The sequence below is a fragment of the Pelodiscus sinensis genome, chromosome 9, assembly GCF_049634645.1.
Source record: "Pelodiscus sinensis isolate JC-2024 chromosome 9, ASM4963464v1, whole genome shotgun sequence".
Classification (NCBI taxonomy): Eukaryota; Metazoa; Chordata; order Testudines; family Trionychidae; genus Pelodiscus; species Pelodiscus sinensis.
The window spans coordinates 61,231,545-61,249,635 of NC_134719.1; the positions used below are offsets into that span (position 1 = coordinate 61,231,545).

The following is an 18,091-nucleotide window of genomic DNA, read 5'->3' on the forward strand; positions in this document are numbered from 1 at the left end:
CGGTTTATACCTGGTTTGTCAGATGTGCTGGTGGTGGTATATATGTTAGCCTCCTTCAGGATCAATGAAGTCATGATCTATTGGTTTGGCTTTAGGCTCCTTTGGGGAAATTAAATTCCTTTTACATTTCCGGCAATAAAATTGCTGTAGTAAATGTAAAAGAGGTCTTTTTAAACATACTGTGTGTGGATTTGCATGTGTATTTACCTGTGTATAGAGAATAGACCCTCTGTGACTGTTTAACATTCGCCTTTGGGCTGGGGTCAGACTTGATAATAAATAGGTTTCCCCCCCTAGAAGCTGTGGATTGGCAATGTGAACACACATCACATTCTCCTTCTGTGAACAGAAACCTTTCAAGTGGAGTGTTTATATCTTGTTCAATTATAAGACTATCACTTTCAGAATAGACGCATCACCTAGGCATACGAATAGTAATGCTTCACTTACATTTTTGCTTATACCCATTCAGATTAAATAAGTAATGTGTTCTCTCTAAATTTTACTCACCTCCTTTTCTGGTTTCTATCATGGAAACATAGAACAGCAAAAGAACCAAACCGGAAAAGCACCTTTATCCCCTCTTTCTCAGCTGCTATTTTTTCCTTTAATGGACCCATGTTGCTCACTCCTTTGTCCCACCTTTTGAGTTCATTTTCAGACCTCCAGTAAATTAGATTTTCTAAGGTCTGTGCAAATTGCTCTGCCATGTGCTAGTCTAGTAGTATTGCTATACTGATGTTAGGCATAGGAAGAGAATCTGCATTCCTGTTTCCCTCTTGCTCTTCAAGTTTCTGGTCATTGGAGAGGAAAATGTAAGGAACTAATTTATTTAGGAAACTGAAACACCTCTTTTCTTTCCCAAAACCAGCTAATCTTCGCTATGAATTTATTTTCCATTGTAGAAGCTATCTTTTTGTGCTTCTGTGCAGTGTTCACTTGGGGAAAGGGATGTCATTTTCTGAAACTAAATTATTGCTGTTGAGCATGTTGATTAGAGGTGAAAGTTCAAGATCTACCAGCAGTGGAAGATGAGAAGATATGTGAGCAACCTTTTCTCTAAAAGGGTGTGGACTCACTACAAGCAGGGCGGGAGTGAGTAATGTGCTTTGCTTGTTAACCGCCTGTCATGCACTAAGGGGGAATATTCATGACATAATATAAAAATTTGCTGGGGGCCAACCCAAACTTTGAAATCTATGAAGCAAAGGAAAACCACCTTGTTTGTAATTGCGACTTACTGTGCTGCTCCTTTCGCCTACTGCTCGTTCAGTAATTTATTTGTATACATGCTCTGAATGCATAAAATTAATCTGTTGTTTCTCTCTCAACTTATCTTCTTGTACAGGAGTCCCATGCTGCCCAACTACAGATCCTTATGGAATTCCTCAAGGTTGCCAGGAGAAATAAAAGAGAGGTAGCAGATATTTTTTGGTTTTGTTATTGCAAGGCATTTTCCTTCTATTAAAAAAAAAAAAAAGGTAATCTTGAAATATTGCCTCAGTGGAGAAAATTCTCACCTGTAGACGGATATTTGAAATGCATGGATTTCAAGGACTATAGATTAGATTAGATATGGCAGCTTTGATTTCTAACCAATGTTCCCTTTTTTTTAAACATATTGTGGGTTGCGAGCACGTGGAGAAGGGAAATTGTCAAGGAAAGTGTGCCCAATGGCAACTTGCAGCAAATTCTTGAAACAAGATGCAAGTGTGAGGGGAAGATGGAAAGTGAGGGAAGGAAGGCTGGGAGGCTCTTTTAAAGTTGTTTCCAAAATTTATTAAAAAAAAAAAGTCACTGCTAATTTCACTTATGCAATACCAAATTGGGGTAAGTAGTAAAGATTGGTCAGAACGTAGAATTAATATAAAGATTTTTTTAATATATAGGCACATGGGATTTTAAAAAGAAATTAGCAGAAAATAATGCTATTTAAAATAGGAAGAGTAAAAGGAAGGTATTACAGAATCATGTAAAAAGTTCATTACATGGATAATCAAAAGTAGGTGAAGAGGGACTTAGTGCCATAAAGGAACAAGAGACACAGAGATGATATGGACATTAAAATTGATTTCTGCCAACTTATAGCATTACAGACTTCTATTTCACGTGCACTTTATCCCTTACTTGAGAGTTGATGTGTAGATATGTCCCAAACTGTGGAAGTATCTTGTTTCTTAAATATTTATAAAGCATGCCCCCTTGTGTTAAACCAGTTTTTCTTAAACATTTTAATGCACAATTTAAAAGAAGGGGGGGGGGGGGGGAAACTTTGTTCAGAAGTAGGTTCATATTGGGTGTTGGCAGAGCTTGCTTTGGTTCCTGTGTTTAGCACCTTTCTATTTTGTCTTCAGAATCTCTGCTTTCACCTTTTAAGTAAACGAAAACCTCTAGCTCTTCTAATTCTGGAGAGAATGTAAAAACATTGAATCAAGATAGGTCTTCACTGGGCAATAAACTTGACTGTTACTCCGACATGGCCCCCGCACTCCTCCCATCCACCCTAATCCTTTCACCAATGTTTGATGCTTTCAAACCAGGTCAGCTGGCTTGTCTGGGGCTATAGGTTAAAACCCAAAGGAGGGTTCCAGTTGGGCTGGGAAACCTCCTGCTTTGAAGTGAGAACGTATGGCTAAACTATGTAGGTGCTAATAGTCATACAGTGCCTTCCTGCTGTTCTTCCCATGTGCCTTGAAGGCCAAATAAGTCCTCCCGAAAGAATTGGAGTAGCTCAGCTTGCAGCAGTACAAAGAATTCTTAGCAATGCACACGGGTGAATAGGGCATCAGGGAGGACACAGTAATTCTAGTGCTACTTTTTCCTGTGGTTGCACACTGCCAAGTGAGTCTAGCCTTGAGTGTTGGTCACCTGGGTTAAGTTGGCAGTGGAGGCAAGTCTAATTATTATTTCTAGTCTAATTATTTTAGATACGGCTATTGGGAGCAGCCCCATTCATCCAAGTGAGGTGCTAATTCAAAAGCCAACTGATGATTAAATGTCAACATTAAGTATTTCATTCCTCATGTAATAAAGGAGAGGGAAGTTCACAGAACTGTCCAGCTTCCTGTGAGGGCCACAAGCTAAATGAGTCAGTGTGACACTTGCAAAAAAAGCAAAGATGATTCTGGGATGTTGTGAGCAAGACACGAGTAATAATTCTTCCGCTCTACTCGGCGCCGATTAGGTCTCAACTGGAGTGTTGTGTCCAGTTCTGGGCCCCACATTTCAAGAAAGATATGGAGAAATTGGAGAAGATCCAGAGAAGAGCAACAAAAATGATGAAAGGCCTAGAAAACGTGACCTATGTGGGAAGGCTGAAGGAATTGGGTTTGTTTAGTTTGAGAAGGGACATGATAGCAGTTTTCAAGTATCTAAAAGAGTGTTACAAGGAGGAGGGAGAAAAAATTGTTCTCCTTGGCCTCTGATGTTAGGACAAGGAGCAGTGCGGTTAAATTGCAGCAATTTAGGACACGAGGAAAAACTTTGTAGCTGTCAGGGTGGTTAAACGCTGGAATAAATTGCCTGGAGGGGTTGTGGAATCTCCATTATTAGAGATATTTAAGAGCAGGTCAGACAGACGCCTGTCAGGGATGATCATTCTAAATGGTACTTGGTCCTACCATGAGAGAAGGGGACTGGACTTGATGACGTCTCAAGGTCCCTTCCAGTTCTAAGCATTTTATGATGATATGCCATCAGTAGGTGGCCATTTGGGAAAGTCTAACCACATTTTTCCCCCGTCTCCCAATGAGGTGAAAAGAACTTGTTGGCATATTAAAGGCTCAAACTGAAGATCCTTACTGGAGTTGAGAGGGCATGTAGCTATGTTTTCAGTGTCTCCAGTGGTACTGCGACTGTATCTAATTTTGGCAATTCTTATGGGAGAGCTTGTTTTGTGGGTAGAACTTGGAAGAATATCACCACCTTCCCCTCACCCTCAATTTCACCCTGGTCTGGGTAAAAATGTTTGAAGTCGTAATGGAGAAGTGGCTCCTATCTATGTCTACATTGCTATTCAAGACTGCGGCTGGCCCTTGTCAGCTGACTTGGGCTCAAATTACAGGGCTGTAAAATTGGGATGTAGCTGTTCAGGCATGGACTGGAACTTGAGAGGGGACCACCAAACACCCGCAGTGCAGTTTTACAGCCCCCAGAGCCCAAGTTAGATGATGAAGGCCAGTTGTGGGTGTCTAATTGTAGCCTTACTGTACTTTCAGAGCACAGTGGTACTTGGAGTAGAAAAGGAGTTCATTTTCTGAAGCGTTGAAACTCTGTTTTGACTTGTTGCCATAATTTGATATTCCTGTCAGATAGTATATTGCTTGGAAATGACATTTCCTAACCTGCCCCTACAACGATAATGTTGCAGGATTTTCTAAACCAAGGTTGATTTTTTTGCTCCATAACATTGATGTTGTGGTTCCTAGACAAGCTAGAGGGTTCCTAGATTGACGCTGTACACTTGCTAAGATCTATTAGCTCATTGATATAAATCTTGCTTTTGCATCTTTATTGGAATTTGTGAATTTTTTCTAATGTGTCATTAGTCTTTTACATTTAATTAGGGAGGTCTCTTTTCCCATGTGTCATGTGAGAAGTATTTTTCAGCAGGTGAGTATCCCAGAGTAAACCTTCCATTCTGCACACATTTTTAAAATGCTGCAAATTGTATTTCTCAATTCACAGTACATAATCATGCCAGTTTTACTTTGTTTTGCTCATTCATTTCAAAATGCCTGGGCAAGTATGTGTCTGTATTGTGACAGACATACACATTTCCCCAGAAGTAGAGAATTGAAGAAATCCCTATAACAATCCAGTTCCTGTTTCTCTGTCCCTTGCCCTACCCCACCCCTAGAGCCAAGTCAGGGGGCCAGACACAAACAATCCCTCCTCCCCCAAGAGCCCATCTGTGGGGCCTCCCTGACCCAGATACTTGCATTCTCCCCTTCTTTGCTCCCTCCCCCGTTCAGGGATCCAGAAGGAGAAACAGCCTGATGCTTGTGTGTATTTCCCTGCATGCTGGCATTTCCTTTCCACAGGGTATGCTGGGGTCTGCAACTGTCAGGAACATCTTTAGCTCCCTTTCCCGACCCTGTCTTCTATGTGAGAGCTGGGCTCTTCTGGATCCGGCGGGCGGGATTGGAGGCTAGCAACACTGCAGTCCATTTCTGTGGGGCAAAGTAAATTCTCCATGTATAACATTAATTTTTTGCAAAATTCTGCATTGTGGGGTAGTGCACAGTTCCCCCAGGAGTAAATCCTGAATGTTGCACAGATTTGCTTTGCTAAAATTGTTGAGCACAGGGGTGGGCAAAAGGTCCTTCATGAGCTGGATGCGGCCCACCAAGTGGGTGAATCTGGCCCGCATAGGCCCTGATGCTTCCCGGCACCCAGGCCAAATTGGGCCTGGGGGAGGGAGCGTGCGCAAAGCCGCCTCCCATCCTACCAGGACCATGTGGTGCTTTGAAGCGCCATGTGGTGCTTTGAAGTGCCGTGCGCTGCTCGCTGGGGGGGGAGGGGGCAGAGCAGAGGAGGCTTCGTGCACTCCTCAGGCCCTAATTGGCTTGGGAGCAGGGGAGCGTGCGAAGCCTCCTCCCACCCTGCCAGGAGTACGTGGCATTTCCAAGTGCCACGTGTTGCTTGCAGGGCAGGGGAGAGCGGAGGAGGCTTTGCGTGCTTCCAAAGTGGCCCCCAGCAAAAAATTATTGCCCACCTTTGGTTAGCATTTCAGAATAGTCATCTTTCTGTCTCCTCAGTGTCTCTCAACCTTTTTGTTCCTTTCCTATAATGAAGATATGAAATGGTAGAAATAAGGATTGTGCCATAATCAGAAGGAATTAGAAGCATGAATTCTCCAGGGTTGTGATTTAGCTCTTGCTAATCACTTTACCTGTCAAACCTTATACTTAATATCTACACACGTGGAATGGATAATGAGTAGGCAAGGGGAGATGACAAAGCTAGAAATCAATCATTCTCTGATGTCACAAATTCTTGATAACATTCCAAAACTTCTGAGATGGATTTATAGGTATAATAAGGCTTTTCTAGCCCATGTCATTTAAATAACTGAGCTTTTAGCTTATTTACATGTATTGCTTTTTAATGAGGGATGTTAGAACTCATTTGCTTGACAGCATGCCAAGAAAATTGCTAGTATTTAGGGAACAAAATAAAAGACGTTTTAATCGGTTGTTGATACATGTTTGAGTGACTTGTTTTGGTAGGGCTTTTTTTCCTCAAATGAGAAATTGGCTATATGTCATCTCATACTGAAAGATCTTATTTTACTAATGTATATTGATATATTAAGTGCTCCGAGTTGAATACTTTTGTAATACAATTATAAAATGGTTTATAATGGTACTTAGTTATGTTGTCATATTAATATAACCAAAACTAAAGTCTCACGAACTATTTATACCTTTTTTTGTGTGTGCTGGATTGACTTGAAGGCAGAGCCAGACTGGAATGGGCTCCACCCATTTCAGGATCCAGCCAGTTCTGTTGCCACAGACTCGAGGCAGAGCATAGGGATTTGATCCTCCACCACCAGCTGGAGTTTTCTCCCTCGGAGACCACAAAATAGAAGATAAGATGGAGAGGAAGTGCCAGTCTGCTCAGCCTTTTCTTCCAAGAGGAAGAAACCTTTTTTGTCAAATGAGAGAGTGTCGCTCTGCATATTGTCAAGTTTCTTTTCATCTCCAGCCACTTCAGTTTCCACTGGTACAGTCACAGCAGCCCCTCCCACAAGGTTACTTTCTGGTATCTTTCCCAGCGCAGAAGAAGCTGTAGAGGCATGTGTCTCTGGAGCAGCGGTATTACTCTTTTCCACAGCCCTTGCCTCAGCTGCTGTAACTGCTGATCATCCAGCCTCATTCTATGGTGCCTAGCAACCTTTGATTTGAGTGGTCAGTGGTGTAACTTTCATCTCCCATTCTTCTGCTTTCTCTCTAAGCCAGGGTGATACTGCAACCTCCCTCTAGGTTGCTCGTGACCCCCCTGGTGGGTCAGGACTCTGTCTGAGAAACGTGGCTCTAAGCAAAGGCAATAGTGAATGTATTCACTGTGGGGGTTATCTTCCCCTATCCTTTTTCCGAGCTGAATTTGAAGAAGCATTGCAATTACTTCTGTACCTAGGTCTATCCAAGGGCTGCCAAAGCCCTTTTCCCTTACCAGTGCTCAACGGGATATTTTTTAATAGAAAAGGAAGAGAAACTAAACATTTTTTTTTGACCTGTAGGATGCTTGTCTCCTTCCACCTTCAAGTGTTCTGCTGTTTGTTTTAAAAGATCACTCATTCGTGGCTTTAGTCTTCCTCCCGCTCCACAAATTAATAAAGAAGGAAAGCTCCTTCTTGGGAATTCAGTGTATATGGGGATGGGGAGAAACCACACCTCTGCTGCGAGAGGTAAATTGTGCTGGTTGAGTGTTCCAGATTCATCAACTGCCCTCACATCTGGCTGGAACCTCCTGATTTCAATCAGCAGCAAGACCGCTAAGATGTGCTATTTTTTTAAACCAATAAGCTCTGCATTCCTTTGTTCTTGTTCAAAGGCTTCATAACACGACATAAGAGATTATGACCTCAAATGATTGGTGTTTTCCCAGTAAATGTCGGATTCAAATTCTTTGGGGGAACTAAGCTTTTCTGCAATAGAGAGAGCAAAAGGTTCCACACCCAAGATATTCAAGACATCAACGGCCTCAGTCTGTCTTGGTCAGAAGAACCCAAGCAATCTCCAAAGACTCATCTGAGAGGAAGAGATCTGAAATCTGCTTCATAAAACGTTGGTGGCAGGATCATTTGTTTCAGACTGTTTGCAGGAATCTGAGGTTTGCCTTGGAGCTGTAGTTTACATTGCAGTAAGTATGAGCTGCTTTTCAATGAGATACTGGAAAGCACATGTTCAGACCAAATAAGTTTTCTAATGCATGTGCAATAATTGTTACTCCTTTTCCTGAGCTCCGTATTTATGATTTTATTTTCTGGTCTTATATCCAGGAGTGGGAGACTTCATTGGGGCCCGAGACAGGCATCCTTCTTTTTCCTTTTCTGTGGCCGGCCCAACACCCGCTTCTACCTCTCAAGATTTATCTTCTCTGGGATATTGCTTCCCTTCAGTTCTCTGCCTTCACTACCCAGTGTCTCTTCCCTGAAAGAACAAGGTTTTCCTGTGGCTAGTCATGTGACTGAATGTCAGTGACATCTTTAATGCACATTTTATTCCAACTAGGGACTTACTTTCAAAATGAACTTCTTCCATTCTGTAACCCTGTTTACTGAAGGAAAAATTATGGTACGTTGTGGAGATGCAAGGAACTTTTAACTTCAGAAGGATTAAATGTTTTGGGAAATCACTTGTCTGTCTTCCTCTAGTATTCTGTAATAGAACGAAGCCAAGGTATCAAAGTTGTCCATTGCCAGGTGGCTGGAATTCTGTATCAAAGAAGCTGATACAAATCCATATCCTTTCCAAACAAAACAGTACAGGAGGCCATAGTCTGAAGACTTTGGTGCGTTTTACAAAGATGAGACGACAATTGGTATGAAGTTCATCAGACTTTTATAAATTTGATTTAGAGACCTCTGTAAGCATGGCTTTAAGATGCTGGGCATTACATTTAGTTCATATGCTCTTTATTTTCTGCCACGAGGTTCCCTGCTAATTTAGTCCCAGACTAGTAACATCTTATAGAGAAGATGGGCTCTGTTCACCTAGTTGAACCATTTATTTATTTATTTTTTAAGGCCCACTGCTGTGAAAATTAGCCCTGATGAGACTGGCCCTTTTTAGCTCTACAGAAGATGCTTCCACTGGGCTATAGGATTATTAGATGTACGTACGTTTCAACAGAAATGGAGTATAGTACAGCTCTGGAATTATTTTTACTGGTTCTAGGCCAAGATGAGTAGTCCCAATGACTGACAAGCCTGACTTGCTTTAAAGGTGGTGGCGGTGATGGGAAGAGCGATAATATAAATGAGGGTAGCTGTTTAGAGAAAAGAAATGATCAGATAAGAACTGCTCTCTGTAAAACCACCTATAATCGATGGAAATCCTTGTTCAGTGATCCATTGAAGAGCATAATCAAAATGAAAACAAAGTGACTTACAGGTTTTTGTTGGACTAATGCTTAAACCACATAAAATATTTATATCCTTCAGACCTTTCATGGCACAAAATAATGTCGCAATCGATCTGTTTGAATGTTCAGCTCCTGAGCTTGCTCAGCTGGCTGAATGTTGGAAGCTTTCTAGAGACGTGTTTCTTTTGTAAAATGTTTGTGTGTGGATTTAGTACTCCTAAAAATGAGACTAATCCTCCTATCTATGGCCTAACTGATAGAGCAGCCCCACTTGACTGTAGTACACCTGAGTCTTGACTCACTGCACCTTTACTGATAGTCTCCGAGCTTTTATACTGCTCTCCCAACGTGCCTGTCCTCACATAGAACACCCACTGTCAATGGCGTTAAAACCAAATTTTGACTCCAGGGAGTAGGATGCGATGGATCCATAGCAGCGCATGTAAAAACTGTCTGATAAGTCTATGCTTAGAAGGGTTGTCCTTCTACTGATGGAGACAAATATTGGAAACAGCAAAGGAAACTAGCATGAGTAGAAGTTCGAAACTAACAAGTCTCTATGTAATGGAGCCTACTTCCCCCCAGATGGCTGCAGCACCTGCCATGAGTTTCTTTTCCCTTTTCTAATATCTGGCTGCAAGCCAGTATGTTGCAAAATAATAACTTTAGAGCACATTTCCTGATTTATCCCCATGCTCATTTTGAAACCTTTTTGATATGATTTTTAATGGGGTTTTTGAAACTGAGGAATGAATGACGCTGGCAGAGTGGAATGTAACTAGGACAGATCCTGCGTACGTTTCCTCTGCGGATAGCTTTGCTAATACTACCTCTAACTCAGTGGTTCTCAACCTGTTTACCATTGTGGGCTGCATCCAGTACTACTGTATGGCCCTGAAGATGTCACATAGGTTGCAGCTGTGTTTGCCTCACAGGTTTTGAACCACTGAATCAGACCTTCAGTACCTATTACTATTCTAGTTATAGATTTCTCAAGCAGATGCTGCTGTTTGCTGCATGTAGTGGTTTGGTAAAGTTAAGTCACTCAATTAACAGTGTTGGTGACCAAATTAAATGAGCCCAGAGCTCAAGTGGGTGAGATCAGTGCATTAATGCAGTGTTACCTAGTTTTTTCTAAAAATCATTATTGGTTTGCCTTCCTCTCTTTGAGGAGAAAAGCCTTTTTAATACTAAATAGTTAACTCACTAGCTCAATCAAATTACCAATTACCTATTGCAGAGCTGACATACTGAACTCTGTTCAGTGGCAGGTGCTTTAAAGAAAAGTCTTTGTTTTCTGTAAAGCTTTTTATTGGTTTGAGCCAGACTCAAGTACCCAAGCTGCTGTGTTTCTGGGAGCAGTTTGCTGAACCAGAGAGATGCCTTTGAGTTTGGGCAACTTGAAACGCTTCTCATCTGTCTTATGTTTAAAAAGATGCATTGTACTTCATCTCTGGCGATGTTGGCATACCATCTTAGTAACAGTTTTAAAACACAACCCCAAAGCTAGGCATGAAAGGTAATTAATGCAGTGAGTTAAGCAGACAGTGAAATAGTGCTTGGACAGCCAGGTTGCCTGCTGTAAAGTCCTCTATTAGCCTATATACACTGGGGAACCAGATTTGCAATGGAGCTTTTATTTTTGTCTGTTACCAATACATATAATCATAGAAGAGCCTCTTAGCAAAGTGCCAACATGCAGATATTCTACCTTCTGTTGTGGCTGGGTTGAATTTCTCAAACTGCCTAATCCCATGTGTGTGTATTTGGATGGGAGGCATCCAGAGGATTCATAGGAATGATGTGAAGTTGTGACTGGTAGATATTTCCTTTGAATAGCTACTGAAAACTTGCACGGTGTTAGAGGCATGATATTAATTTTCAGTCTTTCGGTGGGATGTATGTCAAAGTAGCGATGTTAAAATGCACACGAATTAAGTAGCCGTGTAACCACAGAATCTGAAGCAGCAGTCGGCTCCCTTGGGAACTAGTGTGCTGGGAGACTTGGCTTTCAAGCCAGCTCCCTATGCATACCGGGAGACTGTATGTAACTGTGAATATTACCCGAGGAGCCCAGGCTCATCGGTTAAACGTGTATGCGGTTACACTTTCGCGTCCCTAGTCCAAAGCGATACCCTGGAAAGCGTCTTGGAGGCTTACCATTAGTGCCGTGAACAGATCCCTGCTTTGGCAGTTTAATGGCAAACTTTTCAGATAGGCAGAATGGCATTTCAACTGCACATGGTTAATTTTCTCATGGTTTTTATGAAACATCAGTGCTAATTGTCTCACTTCATAAAGGGGTTTGAAGAGTTGGTTTTGTGTTAAAGGTCTTCAGTTTATTTAAGGTCAGATGATCCCTGGGTCTCTTAAGGCTTCAGGCCACAATTATTTTGAAAGAACTGTTAGATCCCTATACAGAAGGTGTTTAGAGAAGTACAAAATGCTACATTTGAATCATCTGGAGCCTTTTGTGATTACTTCTGAAGAACATAATCTTTCTTGTACTGTTTTTATTTCACAACCATAAGTTTCATCTAATGTAATTTGCTCATTTGGATAATGTATGCACTTTTGTATCTAGTGAGTGTTTGAAATGCAGGATGTGCTAACGTAGTTAAAATGTCGTAAATTAAATCCATTGCTTGATGTGTCTCGTTGTGCCAGTACAAATTGGCTTAGATTTCCTTTATCCTTCCATCCACAGCAACTGGAGCAGATCCAAAAAGAGCTAAGTGTGCTGGAAGAGGATATTAAACGAGTTGAGGTGAGGAGCCCAGACATTTGCTGCAACTCTGGCGGGTTTCATTTCCGTCAAACTGTTTGCTTCTCTGCATGGTGCTGCATGAAATGTGTGGGCATTGCTTCAGTAATGCAAAAATGAACGGAGGATGCTCTTTCCTCAGTGCATTCATTTATTAACTGCATGCAGCTGCAGCTTGGTGAAAGGGATCTGTCCATATCTACCGCTCACTTTATTTTTTCCAAACTTTTTTCTGTTTAGAACGTCAGCCTAACAACTTAACATTGGAAACTGTTGTATTGATACAAGTATTGACTACTGTAGCAGCGAGCCTTGAAGCATCCCAAGTTAGAGCAGTGTATCGGTGGGGTGGGGGATGGAGGAGAAGTAGAACCCCCTGGTGGATAGGAGGGAAGCCACAGTGCTTTCTTCTCATTTCTCTGTGGTGGTTTTTAAATCTGCATAGAGTGCTCAGTGGGCGAAGGGTGTGTTTCCCAAGTATTTTGAAACCTGCCACCTCTATTCCTGTTCATTCTCTCGATGGCTCCCTGGACTTATATCAGCTCTGTCCTGTCCAGTGCTCAAATCTGGGCGTGGAGAATTTGTGCTTCAAGGCAGCAGTTCCCAATCTTTTTCATGTCCCTCACCGGCAAACCCATTCACAAACTTTTGGCGGACTGGAAATGCTCTATTTGCATATTCACCATGCAGCTAATGAATATGCAAATATGTAAATAAAATGTTACCTGTCCACCAGCCCACTCACCCCATCTTGTCACTGCACATCTCTCTACCTTTAACCCTAGAATCTTCTGATCCCGTCCAGCTAACCGTGGTACTCTGTCCCTCTGTATTATTAAACCTGCCAAACCCATCATCTGGTATCCCTATATCCCACTAACCTCACAAGTCTGTCTTACCAAGCTTGCCACCCCAGTGCCCACTGTCTCCTGCTTCCCAACACCCCCTGCTGCCAACTTCCTTTTGTCAACCATGAGCCTGTCCTGTATCTGCTGTCACTACCAACCTTGACACAGTGTCCCAGTGACCCCTGACTTAAACTGACAACTTCCCATTTCCCTGCCAGCACTCCCTGATCCTGCCTCACTACCCCCGGTGCTCCTTGCTCCACAAACTCTGACTGCCTGTTGTACCAAACCCTGATTCTGCCCCACTGACCCTGGAACTGCCTGTTCCACAGGCTCTGAGGCCCCCGCTTGCTCAGAAACCCTCAGATCTGCTGCCCCTGAGACAGAAGCATGAGCTGTGCTGCGCCACACCTGGCTCCCCACAACCACTGACCCACTGCAACCCACCCCTCTTACCCTTTGACCTCTAACCCCTACCCTCCCTCACTCCCAGCCCTCCCCTCATAGCCCCTAGGTCCAACCCTGCCTCTTGCTCCCCAGCACCTAACACCCTTTGACCCCCTATGCCCTTTGATCTTTTAATCTCTGACCCTCTATAACCTATGCCAACACTCTTTTGCCCTTTGACCCCACCCCACCCCTGCACACCCCAGAGCGAGACCGCCCCCTCTAGGGAGTGTGGCTGTTACTGACACATGGGCAGAGGAAAGATTCCTTACTATGAGTTAAGCAAGAATAGATGCTATTGGCTACTTATTACAAATGTTAATTTATATCCCAAAGCTGTCTATTTGAAAGCCTCAGAGGGGTAACTATGTTAGTTTGTAACTTTTAAAAAAAAACCTTTTTTAACTATTTGAAAAATGTCCATTACATGCATGTCTTTTTTGTTTTGTTGTAACTTGACTCTCTGTTCCAGGAAATGAGTGGGTTATATTCCCCAGTCAGTGAGGATAGTACGGTGCCTCAGTTCGAAGCTCCCTCGCCTTCAAACAGGTACAAAGCTTGCAGCTGCTCAAAATTTGTGTTGCAGCTCTCTCATATGGCTCTACTTCTCAGCCATACCATGTGCAGAACTCCAGTAGAATTATTTTTTTGCTCAGATAAAAATAATTCATATAGTCCATCTGTTTTCTTCATGGTATTTATTTTTCATGCCGATAAGTTAGTGAAGACATGCTGTGGTTGTGAATCCACAGCTGGATTAAAGATCTTCCTTTGCCAGAATGCTTTGAAAAACTTTCAGTTTTTCAGTGCTGTACAGGTACGTCTGCAGACCATCTGAGTTGCTGAGTAAAAAATATTAGTGTTTAAAAATACACCTCTGCTTTTATCAAGTATTTAATTTGTGGTGGTTGGCAGCAGCAGCATCCAAACCAATTTCACATTAAATAAGTCACTGACCTTTGATTTCCTGTTCATGCAAATTTAACCTTTCATATTATTCCCATGGTCAGATTTTTAAATTTAACAAACTGATTGGGTCTTCCCATCTGTCTGCTATCTTTGGTTAGATTGAAATGTCATTTCCCTAGTGTGGTGTTCATGGATTGTTTTTTTCAGTCTAAGATATTATGTGCCCAGGATTACAGATAAAATTGTAAATAACCTTTTGTGTCCAAGCTGCACATATCCACCATTCAGTTTTAAAGTGCATTTTACTGTGCGTGCCTTCCTGTAGTCATTCAGCTGAAATAAGCTGTGATGTCCCTAAGGTCATCTTTTGCATATTGAATGAATAATATGTTTTCCTTTTTTGGGACACGTGTCTTGGCTCTTGAAACCAGAGGTTACCAGCACAGCTGTTGTTTGGTACTGCCACTTCACTATATGTCTGCTAGTTGGAGAACTAAACCTAATAACCCAGAGGTATACGTGAAACGTGTTTGGGGACTACGTTGGAGAGTTTCAGGGGACAATGAATTGGTTAGGAGACCTTCCAATGGCTGCTCATATTTGTACTCAGTTGTTACCCCTAGAACTTCAAACTTTCATAATCATGTAATAGATGTCTTAAAGTTTGGAGGACAACAGGGCTAATGATGTGTCTGAATCTTTATTTCTCTCCCAGTTTTCCTCTTCTGGGACATTTTAAATCAGAGAATAACTCCAGGATCTATCTGTCTTCTCTGCTGTGTGTCATTGCTTCTGCAAGGCTACATGAAATAGCCATGTTATTAGTTTGTGCTGGCAGGATTCTGAATATCAGCAGTGAAACTGATCAGTCTTTGTTAATTTCATGCTTCTGATGCTTGGGAAAGCTGGGAGTTTCAGGCTCAGTAAGTTGATGCTGCACTATTTCACACTTTTCACATTTGGACCATTATCTTATTAAGCATAAGGGCTAGAAGCTCTTCCTTAAAATGGAAGCGTTACTTCTGCAGAAGTAGTTGGTCTAGTTCTGTCACATGAAGTACGTTAACAAATTTTTCAAGCACTGTTTTATACCACTGGGAACCTGTAATAGTAATTTTCTGGCCCAAGAATTTGTTAGAAACTGTTTTAAAATCTGCTGTGTCTGAAACCAATGTACGCCTGTCTAGCAATATTTTTCTGACATTCTTTTAGATCTGTGTAGAATTCATGTGCTTTTGCCACTAAAGATCTTGCCCTCAAAACTACTCAAGTGATCAAAATACCTTGATATAATTGTTTTACTTTAATCTTTGATATAGAAACATATGTATTTTGTAGGCCCACTGGGTGGCTTGGTTTCTAGAAATGTGACACTAGTCCTACTATGATCCAGCATTCCTTTAGTAACAAGATCCACTTACTGCTGCTCAGTTCTCTAGAACATGAGACCTGAATGAAACTTTACTTAATCTGAACCTGATAGAAAAGACTAGTAGGCACTTAGGCATGGTGTAGTCTCTCACCAAGTTTTCAAGAGAGGTCCCCTTCCGTACTCCTCAGAGACACCTCCAAAATCAGGGCTTATTCCTTGCTTTCTCTGCTAAAAATGAGAAGCAGCATGTGAAGGTTCCTAAGAGACGTCACTTGCTTGGATGATTTCTGGAGTCTATATCTCTTGACACATAGTCGTCCTATATGTGGTTTCATATGCCCAGAGAATTCTTTGGGTTTATAATCCAGAAACTACCTGCTCTTTGAAATTTGACTTTCTGCATTAGACACATGTTTTGGTGAGCAGTTCAAAAACTGATCTAGATCTTTCCTGGAATCATTGATGGGGGCTTTACATTTTGCTGAGTCCTCTAGTTCTGTTTTAACTGAAATATTTCTTCTTAGCACTTTTTTTTTAGAGGTGAACCTTTTATATTTTCATGTATCGTAACGATAAGTTTCCATGTTCAAAATACTTAACTATTGGGATATTTTCAACTTTCCTATTAATTAAAATGGTGGGTTTAAACCAGGGCATATCTTGTTAGCATACTTGCTATTGTCTTATAACTTACCTGGGCATCATTCATAACTGATGCATCTTATAAAATAGCATCAAAGTACTTTAAGTGCAGAGAGAGAACACTTTTGCTTGTTACTCTGTTTATTTTAATCTGTTTGCCTTCAGCTTTACAGTATTCTCCCTCATTGAACTTCAGAGCCTTTAGTCTTGTGCCTTGTCTGATTTATCCTTTAACATGTTTACTTTTGATTCAACAGTCCATTCCACCAATGCTCTGCTTTTTCATATTTGTTTCTGCTTAAATATGTCCAGACCCTGTTTGAAGGCCAGTTCAACCTTTTTGCTCCATTTTCCACATTTGACTCCTAGTTCTCATAAGCAACTATCCCTTTTTGGCTATGTGTTTTGTGTTTCATCTTTTTTTTTTTTTTTTTTTAAACATCCATGCTCTCTAACTTTAAAATAACCCCACCTCACTGCTGTAACTTTGCTAAATTTGTATTCTTAAAATTTGTATTGCTTCTTAAAAGAAATCAAGACTTTTTTCTTGCACTTTTCACCCTCCCCCATGTAAAACAAGCAAAATAAAAAAAACCTAGCCATCCTCTGTCTTTTTGGATGGTGAATGATACAGAGGAGGAATAACTAAGACATTTTCTTTTCTTGCTTCAGTTTCTGAAGCAGTAATAGAAAATATTACCATTCCGCCATGAGTTCCTGGGGCAGACACCCAATAAAATTAATCACATGGTATCCGAAGATTCACTTTATTCAACCAGCTTTTTTTGCCCATTGACTTCAGTTCTTGGTCTCCAAAATTTTCTCTTACTTGCTCCTTTTGCCACCCACAAACCGATTTTTGTTCCCAGATGTCATGGTGCTTTTTATAATTCATTACTCAATGGCTACGTCTAGACTGGCATGATTTTCCGCAAATGCTTTTAACGGAAAAGTTTTTTCCGTTAAAAGTATTTGCGGAAAAGAGCATCTCAATTGGCATGGACGCTTTTGCACAAAAGCACTTTTTGTGGACAAGTGTCCATGCCAATTTAGACACGGTTTTGCGCAAGAAAGCCCCGATCACTATTTTCGCCATTGGGGCTTTTTTGCGCAAAACAGTTTTTAGCTGTCTACACTGGCCCTCTTGCGCAAAAGCATTTGCGCAAGAGGGCTTTTTCCTGAGTGGGAGCAGCATAGTATTTGTGCAAGAACACTGACAATCTTACATTAGATCGTCAGTGTTCTTGCGCAAATTCAAGCAGCCAATGTAGATAGCTGGTAGTTTTTTCCGCAAGAGCAGCTGCTTTTGTGGAAAAACTTGCTAGTCTAGATGCAGCCAATCACAAATATTTAAAGTCTTTGTAAACAGGACTTGAAGTTTCTTGTAATCTTTCGTTTTTCCAATTATTCAAGTAGCTGCAGGCAAATTTCAAATAGGGTTATTACACAAAACTGACTCACAGTTAGTCTGTAGCTGGCAGAATTGTGTCTACACTTCTGGAACCCAGATGGCTTTTTGTTACTAGCATATCTGTAGTAAAATAAGACTAAACACTGTTTGCTGTGCTAATGGCATATGTACCTGCCTCTTGCAACAGCTTATCTTTCATTGTTTCCAGCTGCGCAGCTCACTTCTGCTTTCTGGGGCAGGAACTGATGAATGCATTTCACTATTTTGTCATCCTTCCTCCCACCCCAATTAAAGTTTATTGTCCCTAAATGTGCTTTAAGCAGCATTATTACTGTTTTCCTCCACAAAGATCTAGTAGAAAATAATTGTTTTCCTAGAAGCTAGTTGTGTTTTTTTTCCTGTAGCTTTTCTATTTTGAGTGTGCAACTGTTAAAACATCATCAGTTGGAGTTCGCTTAAAAGTTAACTACAAATGTGTTAAAATAGTTTTAAGTCTCTCCAACTACAAATTTGCCTCTAGTAGATTTTTTTAAACGAGTATTGGAGTAACGTATTCGATCCCAAATGCAAGTATTTTGGCTTTCTAGATGTATAGATTGTAGGAA

General features: G+C 41.3%; 1 protein-coding gene across 2 annotated transcripts in view; it reads left to right on the forward strand.

Moving 5' to 3' along the window:
* Positions 1-18,091, forward strand: part of COP1 (COP1 E3 ubiquitin ligase) — a 145,925-nt gene that overhangs the window by 18,421 nt on the left and 109,413 nt on the right. For both annotated transcript variants that reach the window (XM_075936898.1, XM_075936899.1), the window contains exons 6-8: positions 1,349-1,417; positions 11,801-11,860; positions 13,625-13,701. In XM_075936898.1, coding sequence (XP_075793013.1) covers positions 1,349-1,417; positions 11,801-11,860; positions 13,625-13,701 — 206 coding nt within the window. The remainder of the gene's footprint in view (positions 1-1,348; positions 1,418-11,800; positions 11,861-13,624; positions 13,702-18,091) is intronic.